We start from the raw sequence: 14076 nt of genomic DNA on the forward strand, positions 1-14076 counted from the left end.
CTTCTCTCTCTCATTCTCTCTCTTTCTTTCCCTTTAGACCAACAGAGGCCATAGGGACCCTATGACCTTTGTCTAGAGCTGGTGGAGGCGTGATTTGTGAAATGAAACAGGACCAAGCTGCTTGGAAGAAGGAAACGGAAGCCAACATAATGGGGATTAATTAGTTGATTGCTGTTGAGATGGTTACAGATTTGCCCCTCCCTCCCTTACCATTGAGTCTGCCCGTCTCAGGCCTAGCAGGGAAGGTAAAGATGAAGAGGCCTTTGTTCAGGTCTCTAGATGCATGGGGCTGAAGGCTTTGCCTCCATGGGATGGCAACAGCCATAATAATAATAATTTGCACTTATATAGCACCTTTCAACTAGGCACCTCAAAGCAGTTTAACCACATTAATTAATTAAAGCCCACAATCCCCCTGGGGAGAGGAGGAGGATGACTAACAGGATTTGTAATTACAGGAGGGAACATTTCCGAATAAAGTATTGTCCACCAAATAAAAAGAGTAGGTGTAAAGGAATTGGGGTCTCCAAAGAATAACTGATTCAGAAATGAAATCATGGAAAGATGGGGGCGCTGGGGGCGGGCATGGGCGTGGGTCTGCTCTCGTGTCAGAGGGAGGTCGACGGGCTCAGAATTCACTGACAGGTTCGGATCCAACTGAGAAGCGGAACATGTATGGTATTAGTGGCATTTGGAAGGTCATTAGCGGTACACCTATTGTGGTGTAAATTCAAGTTTCACTGGTATATTGTGTAGGGCCCTGCAGAACAAAGAGTGAGATTCATGCAGTATTTAATAAAGGATGAAATGATTTCTTTGGATTTAAAGCCCGAGGCTGGGCCAGTCAATTAGCAAATAAATCAATTGGTGACCCATGGGATAATTTCATCTGTTTCCAGCAGAACACCCAGCCAACCCCTCCTACTGCCATAGGTTTCCAGCTGAAGCTTCGAGGCTGGGTTCAGTGCAAGGCCTGGGGAATCTGCCCCTTCAAAGCCAGGCATGGAATCTTCCCAGCCTTGGGCATTGGGACCTCTTTGACCCAAATTGTTGGTGACCTTCAAGATGTCCTCTGTAAATCACACTGTACCTGCTCCCCCTTCAGAAGTTTTTAAATGCCTTGGAGGCTAGACTTATCCTAGCTTATTTTCCTGTCAGTGCCCAAAAGAGCACTGTACACAAAGTAGGTATCAGGCAGTGAAGAATGACAAAGTCCTATAACAACTCAAAATTTGTTGAACATATACCAAATGCCGAGGCAAAGCTAAAAAAAGGAAAAGAAAAGTGATGGGCAGTGTATTACAGGGAATGGAAAAGACTTACGTTCTCCTAACTATAATATAAAGCAGAATAAAATATAGATGTCCACCCAAGCCACAGGCTACAAGGACCAAAGGGGGAACATTTTATCCAGCTGGAGTCAATCAGGGAAGGTGTTCCTGGAGAGCTGGGCATTGGAGGGTGAGAACGATTTTGATGGACCTGGAAGAGGTGGGGGCTACAGAGTTTCCAGACTGTGGTCATTTGTCTCCCTCTGACTGAGGTGCCTTTTGAGAGCTTGTGGTCTTCAATGGAACATTTGTGAAAACCAAGCTGAATTTTTGCAGCTGATTAAATGTACATTTCCCATGAATTCTTGAAGATGAGTTGGCTAATTTCCAATAGCCAGGGACTATTTGGGAAGTTGAGACAGATATCTTGTTCTCTGTAACTGCTAATTCAGTCTCTCCACTTTAGCTGTCCACCAAGAAAGAAACGCTAAGCAGTTCACACATTAAAACAGGGCGCTCAGGAGTGTCTGAGAACCATATGAGGAAAACAGATCCTGATCTCGAATGTCAAAGATTAAATGGCTCCTGTCTTGAGGCTCTTTCCCCCCGCCCCCAGGAACTGTAAGACAGTGTGCTACAGCTAGTGATTGACAGACACCTCAATCCCTGTGCCCTCCTGCTCCAAGGTCACCAGGCCTTTCACCACAAACCAGGCTGCCAGGATGGGACCTCAGCATTGTGCCGATACTCTGTGTCACAGTGTCTCACACACACACTGTATGTGCTTTGGCTCATCTCATCCTCTCAGTCTCACAAGTGGGACTTCCTCTTTCACAGATGACGAACGAGGCCAGAAAAGTTCAGTCTCTTGCTAGATAGTGATGGAATGTGACCTTAAACCCAGACAGTCTTGCTCCTTCCTCTCTCCCCCTCACCCCTGTAGTATTTCTGCTCATATAGATTACAGCCTCTCTTCATCATCCTCGCTAAAGTACTCAGCACAATACTATACATCATAGGAACTCAGTATTTTCCACACAAAAGAGTCACCAGAGTAATACAGGTGGTTTGATCTTCCAGTGAGAGAAGTGGCTGTAGAGGGTCCATCACCGCCTTCTCTTTTCACCGCTATTAAAAATGAAGATACCTGCACAGGAAAGTGCCCCAGGGAATGTTCGCAGAGAAGACACATGTGGCATTCATGCGTTGAAACTCTGCCAAACTGGTACCACCCATGGAATTCTAGTGAGGCATCTTAAATTGTTAATTACTTTTATTGAACTTGGACGCTGCTATGCAGTGATTTCTTGGGATGTGCGTACATATCATGGCAAAGTCCAACTTTTGTCTCCCTAAGTGCATCTGTTGATGTGCTGCAGTCCTGGTAAAGATTCAAAAGTGTGTGTTCCGTATCAGTCCACAGGTGAACACTTCTGAATTAACCTAGAAGTACCCAACTCCACGCCCATTGTCTTTTAGTTGTATGTTATAAGCAAGTTACTAATCAGAGATGGGATTGTAGAAGCTTATCCAGCAAAACCAGGGCCACCGCCAAGTGAGAATTCTGGGGATGGGCAATGAGGAGTAGGTAATGGAGGAGAAGTGATTGAAGGCAAGTGGAAGTGCAAAATATTAGATTTTGATCTAAAAATCATCTTAGACCCACTTGGGAATGTCCTTTTCCCCCAAACTTTGGTTTTAATATTGTCATCATCACTTTTGTCCTATGGCTGTAAAGGACTTCCTTTATTCCACTGCAGATTTCAACAGCAGCCTCTTTTGCTCAAATGGAAGGAAGCGATCCATCCAATGCTTCTTAGACGAATACACTAAGTGTGAGAGAAAGCACATTGCCTTCTCTGAATTTTAGTGAAGGTGGGGTTCAGATGCAGTCTGAGTGCTCCAGAATTCCTAATAGAACTGGGAGGAGAGAAGACCAATAAAGTGTGGACATTAAGTCAGGACAGACTTGGTTTTGCTGCTTAAACAAACAAGTCCTTGAAAGCTCAGTGACTTAAAGCCAGGTCTGTGCATGTGTGAGAGACCCTCCGGGGAGGCTGTCCTCTGTGTGATGTTTCAGACTTCATTTCAGTATCAATGTGCACTCCCACACTTGCTGTTGTAGGAGAGGAGAGAAAAGGGGGCTGTGTAATGGCATTTTAGTGCTTCTTCCAAGAAACAACACACATCACCTCTCTCATGGCCAAGCGGTCATGCATCCGCTCCCAACCCCATGGAGTAGTCGGAACCCTCCCCTGTATTCAGAAAGGAAGGAGAACTAGATGTTGGTGAACCCTTGGAGTGTCTGCCATATATCATAGACCTAGTGCCCTGGCAAGTGCCTCCTCCTTTCACACCCACACTTGGTACTTTCCCTTGGATTACTGGGCATCTAACAAAGACCTATGGAGTCATGTTGAGGGTGGAAGACCAAATAGTTTTGCAGTCCATTTTAGTCCACAGGTGACCTTTTTGGAAGAGACGAGTGGGCAGGGAAATCAGTTAACTCTGGGTACTTTTCCCATGAAGCTATCAGGTACTAATAACTCTGAGAAAGGATATCAGCTAAAGGGAGCCATGGCCTGATTTCAATAGTACATCTAAGTTAGAACAACTCACTTTGAGTTGCCCAGGCCCACCATGCTTTGTGTGAAAGGGCTTCTGGAAATATGCCCTTCTGCCTCCATTTCCTCCCTTGTTACCAGACATGATTCAAATTCCCTCTAAGCCATGCAACTTTTCCAGAAAGCAGCTTTCCCAGCAACAAAGAAAGAAGAAAAAAAAAAAGAAAAACTTTCCCTTATTATTCTTCCAGTAATGAATTCCTGCTCTGAGTGGGCCACTTCCATGTGTTTTCAGTCAAGTGCTGATGGCAGCCTTGCTGGGGGACATTTCCAAGAGGCTCTGGACATAATGAATGAGGTCTTGTATTGACAAGAGCTGCTCTCAGTTTTCCTTCCAGTGTAGCCCTCCTGAGCCCTGAAATCCGAGATGAGACGTGATTCATGAGATCTCGCTGATGAACCAACATGGCTGCTACACCTCTCTGCTCCATCTAACTAGGTAAAAAGTCATGGTTTTAAAGCTTCCCTCAGAGGGATTTGTAGGCCCAGTTCTTAGTAACTAAAAAGGACTTACCTTTCTCAGACCAGACCAATCCTTTGTAGATGCCAGCATCTCCTTTCTTCAGGACCGAAACATAGTCTTGGCCCACCCTGACATCATAAGAACAAAGGGAGAAATTAGCTCACACTCTGTTCTGCCTAAAACCTAATCTCAAGTACAAGATGCTTCTAAGTGAGCAATGGTGGTAGGTCATGTTTGCTAAGGGAAAAAGCCTATTCATTCTCCCCAAAGCCAATGTCTTTGGATTATAATTCAATTTCAACTTTCCTATGCAGAACTTCTGCAAACTGTTAATTATAGTTGGGCTCTTTCCATTGAGAAGAATCTCAGTTGCCTCAGGTAAAGGGGGACAAGTGTTGTTAAGGATACAGGTGGTCTGGAATGGACAGCCTTGAGGAGCAGAGGCAACCTTGAGGATTGATTATCCCAGCATCTCTGCTTTTCCCTGCAGGTCTGTCCAAGGCAACTCTCTCTCCCAGCAGACATGCCCTGCATACTATGGTTCTGCTTACTCAAAACTTCACTTTGCATGCGGCTCCTCCTGGTCTCTCAGAGCTCTTCTCTCCCCACCTCAGCCTTTCAACTTTGAGCCCATTGGCTTTTTTCCTCAAGTTTCTAAGAGAGAATCTGATTGGAGTAGGCTCATCTTATTGTTTTGTCTCAGCTAACATCATTGGTCACTAGCCAGCCAGTCCTTGTGGGCTGAAGGAGGGGCTGAAAGCATAGCTGCCTCAGTAGCAGCAGCAGATGTGGGCAAGGCAGCTTCCATCAGAGGGGCTGTGGGAGGGGAAGACAGGGAGGATAAGCTCTAGGTACTCTTTAGGCCTTTAATGGGATTACTGCACAGATGCTCATTCTCTCACCTGCATCTTCCTCCCCTTCTCATTTGCTGTAGATCTGACCTCCCCTGTCACAGCCTGGACCCTCATTATTGCTCATCCCCCCAAACCCCAACTCCAGTATCTTACTTCTCACTCTGTTAAAATACCCAGTCACAGAGGTATATGACTAGTAAGTGGGAAGAAAGAGGTCTTATCATGTATCTGAGAATATAAGGAAGATTAGGTGATATGGAAGGAGGAATGGAAATAAAACCCTTTCTTAGCTAAAGAAAATCTCATTCCCACTGGGACCAAGTACATTTTTCCTTTCTCACAACCTTTGCAGCAATTTCCCTTTCCCCAAAATCAGACATCAGCAGAAGCAAGAGAAACTTCCACTGAGGAACTCTGACCAAGCAGAGAGGGAAGGTCCTTGAGCTCCATGAATCCCCAAGACCTTCTTCTGGCCCCTGCAAGCATTCCCAGTCCCTATTCCAGACCCTTGCCTTTCCCCGGCCCCACGCTCAGGCAGCCCTGGTCCCAGACCCTTGAATAATAAGTGCCAAATAATGTACTTCCAAACCGAGGTTTAGAACACAAGCTAAGCACTCTGTTTAGATAAGGTCTTTGCCAGCTGTGTCCTCCCAAGATGGACAAAGCTCTTCACTGGCAGTTTTCACAAACTTTCATGATGTTTTTGGAGCACCAGTCTTATATGGTGTTGCTGTATTTCAACTGAGTCAGAGATATTGTGCTTTGTCCCAATTCACACATCAACCAGAGGACTGGGTGGGGGGGGGGGATTAAACTGTGATGCTGAGCTTTGCCCTTTATTCATCAAAGACCATTGCCTATGATACCTCATCGGATGGTAAAAGCCCAGCCCCAACCCATCTGCATTCAAATTTCAGTTTTTCCATGTCCATCTCAGTGGACATGAGACTAGAAATGAATTAAAGAGAAATCTAAACAACCCTGTAGTTTCCTGCTTTTTCCTGAGCCCTTGAGTATGTCAGTGTTGATTAAGTCATCGGTCAAACTTTGTCCTATGACTGACACTTTTATGCACTGACTAAAATTGCAAAGTTTCCCTAGGAACCTAAGACAGCAGAGAAGGTGTTTCTGATGGTGTTTCTAAACCTGCTGTTGTGGGATTCTAGAGCCAGTTCCTCTGGATCACTTCCAGATCTCTGCTCATTTCATTTAGACTCTGGGGTTGAAATCTATTGCCATTGGCTGTCCCCTGGGATCTGAGAACCCATCTGGGGTTTGTCCAACCTTTCTCTCCAACACCATCTTCCCCCTTCCACAGTCATTACCACTCTAAAAGCTTGAAAGTTGATGCAAAGATGGAGCAGAAGCCAGTTTGGCTCTCTCCCAAGTTCTCTAGGCCCCTATGGGGTTAATCAGCAACCACCTATCTTTGTGTTAATAACATAAGCCTCTCTTACTAGAACACCTGGAGGAAACCCATAGGAAGGCTTACGATGAAGCCAATTTTGCAGTAATTATTCTGACCATTGCTCAAAGCCAGACTCAGGCTCCCCAGACAAAAACAGCTTGCTAAACCCACACAACTAGAAGGATGGACCTATAACTCTTAATGTTCCTTAAGCCACCTTGAGTTTTGCTAATACTTTTCATGCCCACATCTCAGCTCTAAAGGCTCCTTATGCTGTGAACTTTAGGCAACATCTCCCCATTTCAGGTTTAGCATAATGTCCTGAGTATACTCACTAGTAGTATTCTCTAGTAGCAGCTTCCTAGCTCTTTCTCCACCCCACCCCCTCACCACACTGCCTGCTGCCCTGCAGGAATAATAGACCTTCGTTGCTGGGACTGCTGACCACCAAATGCCTGTAGGTGTTAGGCAATTGGCTGTGCTGAGGAAAGAGGCCAGGAGCTGGGGAGGTAGAAAATGTGGGCAGGAGACACATGGAAATCCCCTGCTCTATTTGTCTTCTAAGGCTCCCATAGCAGAATACCATACAAGAGCTTAAACAACAGAAATTTACTTTCTCCCAGTTCTGGAAGCTAGAAGTCCAAATTCAAGGTGCCAGCGGCTTTGGTTTCCCCTGAGACCTCTCTCCTTGGTTTGCAGGTGGACACCTCACTGTGTCCTCGCACAGCCTTTCCTTTGTGTGCACTCCTAGTGTCTCTTCTTATAAAGATACTAGTCTTATGAGATTAGGGTCCTGCTCTATGACCTCATTTTACCTTAATCAAGTCCTTTTAAAGGACCTATCTCCATATACAGTCATAGTGGGCATTAGGGCTTCAATATGTGAATGTAGGGGATGGGGGGCACAATTCAGTCCATAACACCTGCCGGAATGCCGTTTTCTTCAACAGATCATCTTGCATCCTTTGATGCTGCCTTTCTAATCCTGAGTAGGAGAAAAGTAGATATTGGTCAAGAGATGTGTGACTCTGTGTAGTCAGTTTGAGAATGGCTAAGCTTGGAAGGGCACCTGAGGTAGAGTAAAAAGATGGATGGATGGATAGATACGTAAAGGGACGGTTGGTTGGATAGACCGATGGATGAGTAAATGACTTAGGTGGTGTGTTAATAGCACTAGGGTAGAATTTACCTTATATTTCTCTGGAGTTGTAGTTTTTTATAGGCAGCCTTGCAAACTCAAATGCTCAGGTTAAACAGGTAACAAAGTTGCAAAAAGAGCCCATGTGCAATAATAGGGAGCAGTGAAGACTGAGGCAAATTGGAAAGAGTAAGCCCTGTCTAAAGAGGCAACATGTACCCAGCTCCAAACCATTGTTACTTTGTGGGCTGCCAGCCTAATATTGCCAGAACGTCTGATTTTTCAAAGGAAGCCAGAAATCCGGATGCTCAGATGAAATTTTTCTTAAAATAAATCTTTAAATTATGGAAATTAATTCAAAAATTATAAAATACTGTGGAGGCCAAATAAACACATTTGCAGCCTGAATGAACTCTGAAGGCTGCCAATTTTCCACTCTTGGAATACTAGAAGACAGCTGTAATGTCATCACATGAGGAGGTAGGTGTTTAAGAACTCAGGGTTAGGAGTACACTGCCGGGTTCATATTCTAGCCTACCACTCACTAGCTTTGTAATCTTGGGCAAGTTATGCATGTAGCTCAGCGTTATTATAGGAGGAAGTGAGCGAAGACATGTAGCTGCCTAGCAGAATGCCTGCGGCATGTTAAGAAAGCAATAACTGAGCCAGTATTGTTAGGTAGTACCACTAAACCTCTTGGTTTCCCCATCTGTAAAATGGGGACAATATTTTCCTTATCTATTCCCCCAAGGAAAAGAAGAATATGTGTGAATATGCATTACCAAAGTGTGCCCATTGCTAAGAAAGACACCATGCATTACTTCTGCTACTAAACCTATACATGAGGCTCAGCCTTGCCCAAGGAAGGCATGGGAATTTCTAGGAGGAGAACAGTGGTAACCAGATGGTAACCAGACCTGGTCCTTTTTTCTTCCAATTGTCATTGGCCATATTGCCGTTCTTAGAATTCGATGAGTTTTTCTTCTCTTCTTATGAAAATTTTCAACATTTAGAAAAGTAGAGGAGTTTCCGTCATGGCTCAGTGGTTAGTGAATCTGACTAGGAACCATGAGGTTGCGGGTTTGATCCCTGGCCTCGCTCAGTGGGTTAAGGATCTGGTGTTGCTGTGAGCTGTGGTGTTGGTCAAAGACGTGGCTCAGATCCCACATTGCTGTTGCTGTGGTGTAGGCTGGAGGCTACAGTTCCCATTCGACCCCTAGTCTGGGAACCTCTATATGCTGCAGGAGCGACCCTAGAAAATACAAAAAAAAAAAAAAAAAGAAAGAAAGAAAGAAAAGTAGAGGAAACGGTATGGTATGAACACCCCAGTACCTTTATCTAGATCTGGATTGTTAACCTTCACCTCCATGAGTGTTCTTGGCTGGGATGTTGGAATGGAATGTGGCAGAGAGGCAGTATGGAAATGGGGTGGGGTTTGAGGGGGACTGGGGCTCAATGGTACTGAATGGGAGAGCTGGGAGCTTTAAATCTCTTAGAGGCTCCCCATTTTTGCAAGAAAGCAAGGCTCAATCAGATATAGATGGTTCCCCTTTGGATAGGACCCCAAAGAAGGGGGTTTTGTGCACGATAGTTTGTTATAGATGATTCATTAGTACCGTCAATGAAAATGGCATTATAAGCTGAGACACAGAAATTCTTTTATTATTTATAAGGTTTTCACTTGTTATTATTTTTAAAGTTTTATTATTTTTGGCAGAGAAGCCGTTTTCATGTATGGCTCCCGTAATTGAAAATGAAGACTGTCTTAAGAGACATTCAATGTGGAAATGTCTCTGCCATAAAAAATTCAGGAAATTAAACTGTAGTGGATCTGTGAGAAGCCCAGTAAAATCACGTCGATGAAAAGAAATGTTGGTCACTAAACATGAAAGGCTTGAGGAGCAGAAACTCTCCAAGTCAAAGAAAGTATATGCCAATTATAAAGGGCTCTTTTCTGCTGAAGCCTTTAAAAGGGTCTCTAAGACATATTGCTCCATTTCTCAACGTTGGCTCTTACTGCGTGTAAATGCAAAGGCTTCTACCCTGGAAAGGATGCCTTACAACGGGAAAGCAGCTAAACTTTGCTTTAAAATTCTATTATTCAGACCCGTCATTAATTTAAGCTGACATTCTCCTCAATGGAGGCAAATCATCAAAGCTTTATTGTATTGAGAGAACCTTGAATTCAGCCACAAAGAGCCGTGGGGTCTGGAGGGAAATGCGGGGAGGGGGAGGGCTGAGAACTCCAGGGGCCCAAAGAAATGTGGGGAGGGAAGGGGAGGAAAGGCCGGAGTCCTGAGAAGCAGGGGGGAGAGGGGAGGAGTTAGAAGAACCAGTTAAACCCTGGAGGTGGTTGGTAGAAGCCCTGAGAGGCTTGGAGGGCCCTTTGCTGCAAAGCTACCCCTCCAGCCTCTGTTAATCAAGAAGGTAGAAAGCAAAACCAGCCTGCTGCTTTGCCTCACAAATATTTCTGCAGAGTAAGGAGGGAGATAGGGAACAGGGGAAGGGAAAGCACTTCCCTTTTTCCTTCATTCAGGTGCCTCTTGAACCTCCTGCCACTGATCCCCTGCCCAGAAGCACAGGCTGGGCAGAAAGTCGCCCCCCGGGCCTTGACCCCCAGCCACCCCCCCTTCTCATCATCAGTCATACCTGGCCTACCTCCACCCCAGGCTGCCAGCAGGGCTTCTTCCTTTCTGGTGTGTTTACTGCCTGATGTACAGGGTGCGATGTACTAGGTGGAATGTGGGCACATCGCTGAGGCATCAAGCAAGAAAGGGGATCTTTGAAACGCAAGGATGTCACCCCAAACCATTACTGAGCATCGACGATGTATTATGAGAATCAAGTAAGATTTGTAAGTGAACTTGAAAGCCTAAGGGAAAACTGGGTTCTTCAGTGCGTAACTTAAGTAAAATACTAATTTTGAAAAGCAAAGTACAGCCATCCCCCCTTATCCGTGGTTTCATGTTCCCTGGTTTCGGTTACCCACGGTCAACCGTGGCCTGAAAATATTAAATGGAAAATTCCAGAAATAAACAATTCCTAAGTTTTAAGTTGCATGCCGTTCTGAGTAGCATGATGAAATCGTGCACTGTCCGGCTCCAGCCAGCCCTGGACGTGAATCATCCCTTTGTCCCGTGTACCCATGCTGCATATGCTACCCGCCCATTAGTCTCCTAGTAACCCTCTGGGTTATCAGATTGACTGTATCGCAGTGCTTGTGTTGGAGTAACCCTTCGTTTACTTAATAATGGCCCCAAAGCACAGGAGTAGTGATGCTGGCAATTTGAAGATGCCAAAGAGAGGCCCTAAAGTGCTTCCTTCAAGTGAAAAGATGAAATTTTTTTTTACTTAATAAGAAAAGAAAAAATATACTATATACTGGGTTTGGTACTATCTGTGGTTCAAGCACTGGGAGTCTTAAAACATATACCCTGCAGATTAGAGGAAACTATTACAGTCTTAGATAGTCTTTTCTCTGCACCAAAACACTCCTCAAGGACACAAGAAATTCATGTGGATGCTGGAGCAGACAGCTCCCGCTGCCAGCAACCCACTGAGACCAATGTAGGGGAGGCCATAGGACTTTCATTTCCAGACTGCCACCTTCCAGCTCTGGGACCTCAGTGAACCCCTATGACTTCCTGAGTCCAATGTGTAAAATGGGAATCGAAATAATCCATCCAATCTTGGGACCCATGAGGGTGACCATGTGGGCAGACGGATGGTTCTCTAACCTTCACTGCGCTCTGAACTGGAGTTACTGCCTTGACCCATTCTCCAGTTTTAAGCCAAATCAAATCATGCTATTGCTCTGCTCAGAATCCTCAAGTGACTCCCTTTTCATTCAGACTGAAAGCAAAGTCCCACCCCTCTCCTTAAAGCAGACCTGCTGTCCCATCTCGTGACTCTTCCCTTGCTCACCTGTCTCCAGGCTCTAACTCCTATCACCAGGCGCCCTTCCCCCCCGGGGCCTTTGAACCTCTGAACTCTTTGTTGGAACATTTTCCCCCAGATAGTCCTGTAGCTGATAGCCACACCTCCAATCCCCAGACATTGGCCGGACTCACTGCTAAGATTTTGCTAGAACGCCACCTCCTCCGAGAGACCTACCCAGTTTAAAATGCCGCCCACTCTCCTTATCCCCACCTCGCTCCACTTTCACTTTCCCAAAGCACTCATCACAAGCAACGTGATAAATAGCTCATTGTGTTGACCCTTCCTCGTGGGTCTTCCCTGCTGCAATATAGCTCTGGAGGGCAGGCATCTTTGATTTCTCGCCGATGTGTCCTAAGCACCTTGAGCGGTGTCAGGCACATGGAGGAGCCTCCATAGATGGGCTGGATCTTTCTTAGAGGTCCAGGATATAAAGCGGATCCAAGAAAGCCTGCTCCAGTTGAAGGGAATATGAGCTCTAAATCTCCCCCACCCATCGCCGTGGACTCTCCATAGGATAGCTCCTGCTCTGATGAGGAAGTTTGAAAACTGCTGATGTTTTCCTCTCGTATAAAGCCGGTGTTGAAGATATAAAATGCTGGGTAATGTCAGGTCCAACCTTGGCACAGTGGTTTGTACAAGCAGGTGTCAAATGTAGCCATGATAAAGGGTTGAGGTGGGATCAGGGGAGCAGGGATCCTAGGATCAGACCTTTGCCAGCTAAGCTTTACCTTTGCCCCTCAACCAAGCCTTATCTGTCCATCCTTTCTGGGTTCCATACAGCATAACTGTGAGGATTTCAGACGGGAAAACACATTTTAAGGACATTCGTTGAGTAGCTACTGCATGCACCTAGCTCACTACATTACATGGGCTTGCAAAAGTGCCAGCCTTCTCCCCTTCGTCTCTCTGGTACCTCATACCAGGCCTGGCATGTAGAAGATGCTCCATACATGCTCACTGATTTCCCTAATCACCCTCTGGGACTGGTACTATTAGCCCCATCTTAACACATGAGGGACCGAAGTTCAGGCTCAGGTTCCTGTCACATGACTAGTGCATGGGAGAGTGAGGATCTCAGTTCTACACAGACAAACTCCAGCCACCCTGGTCCCGAGAGAGAATTCTAAGTAGACCCTGTCTCTGGGCCACACCGGGGAATGAGGGGAGGGGTGATTTTTTTTCTTTTTTTCTTGGCTTTCTCTTTTCCACCTGGGCCTGCATCCTCCCCTTGTACAATTAGCTTACCTGGAGGAGTCTCCTGCCCCTTTTTGATGAATGGGCTTACCTTTCCCATCGCCCCCCCCCCACCCCCAACCCTGGCCTGGTAGCTGTAGTGTTAGGACTGGTTCATCTTGAAGCATGTATCAAGTTCTGAGAGACAGTGCAAGTTTGTGCTCAAAACCTCCCTAGATTTCAAATGCTTTTGGTGGGTCATTTGCTCATGAGTAGAAGGATGGATTTCCAATCACTCTTCAAGAAAAATCTGGACGGTATCTGCTGGTTTCCTCCCCCTTCCAGAAACACAGCCCTCATTAGTTCATTTAACGTTGCTAGAATTCCCCCAAGGACCCCCCACTCAGTTTCCACTCTGGCCACACTAAGGAAAAGCTTCAATCATGTCATCTCCTTACAAAAACAGAAAGTATTTATAATGATCATGTTCACTGTGCTTTCTCTCCATGCACCCACTCTTTGTTGGGTTTTTCTGTCTTAGCCATTGCTGAAATGCAGCATGCCAGCTGTTAGTAAAAGGCTGGAGTGGTCCTTCAGCTGCTTGGGACTGTCCTGTGCACTGGAGGACATTTGTCCTGCCTGCCTCATCCAGAAAACGCCAGGCACATCCCCCAGGAACTGTAAACACCAGAAGTGCCTGCAGGCAATAGTCCAAGCCCCGCTTGGTTGACGCCACCAGTGATGACATCTGTGAAAGGTGGTCCCCGGGATGGAGGCAGATACCGCTAAATTCTGCCCTCAATGAGGGGACAAGAGCATACCCCTGGGGTCACCTCTTCTCCCAGTGTAAGTTGTTTCCTACCCTTGGTCTTGATGGACATTTATTTCCATATCTGATTTCTCCCATATAAAAATGGAGACCATAGGAAGTAGAGGAGAAAGCACTAAAATCTTCCCGGGGCCCACATGCTCCTAAGTAGGATTGTTTTCTCTGGAATGACTTTGGACTCTTTCAAGTGAATGATCGAGAGAGTTTACGAAATGTCAGTAACCAAGCCCAGCAATCGGAGTCTGGGATAAAACAGGGAAACAGGGACAGAAACCAACAGATTCACCAGGACCCAAACACAGGGCTGCAAGCAGTGGGGCTTCCCTGATTGCACCCCACATCAGTCCTGACTCCCTGAGGACCACTCCTCTCCTGCC

At 45.9% G+C, this 14076-nt stretch overlaps 1 protein-coding gene across 25 annotated transcripts in view; it reads left to right on the forward strand.

Moving 5' to 3' along the window:
• The window catches only part of RAD51B (RAD51 paralog B), a 790317-nt gene that overhangs the window by 584889 nt on the left and 191352 nt on the right, over positions 1–14076 (forward strand). For 6 of the 25 annotated variants that reach the window (XR_014811030.1, XM_084969570.1, XM_005656349.4 and 3 more), the window contains one exon: positions 38–500. The exons of 18 other annotated variants lie outside the window; for them this stretch is intronic. Coding sequence is in view for 6 of the 7 variants with exons in the window: in XM_084969570.1 (XP_084825696.1) it covers positions 38–54 (17 nt within the window). In the remaining variant the exon portion in view is untranslated. Of the gene's footprint in view, positions 1–37; positions 1285–14076 lie in introns of those variants that run through there. One more of the 25 variants, XM_084969555.1, reaches the window with a different exon arrangement.

Source organism: Sus scrofa, chromosome 7, assembly GCF_054392235.1.
Source record: "Sus scrofa isolate SSC_HxYL_T2T_F1_AM1 chromosome 7, Sscrofa_HxYL_maternal_Yorkshire_Landrace_v2.0, whole genome shotgun sequence".
Lineage (NCBI taxonomy): Eukaryota > Metazoa > Chordata > Mammalia > Artiodactyla > Suidae > Sus > Sus scrofa.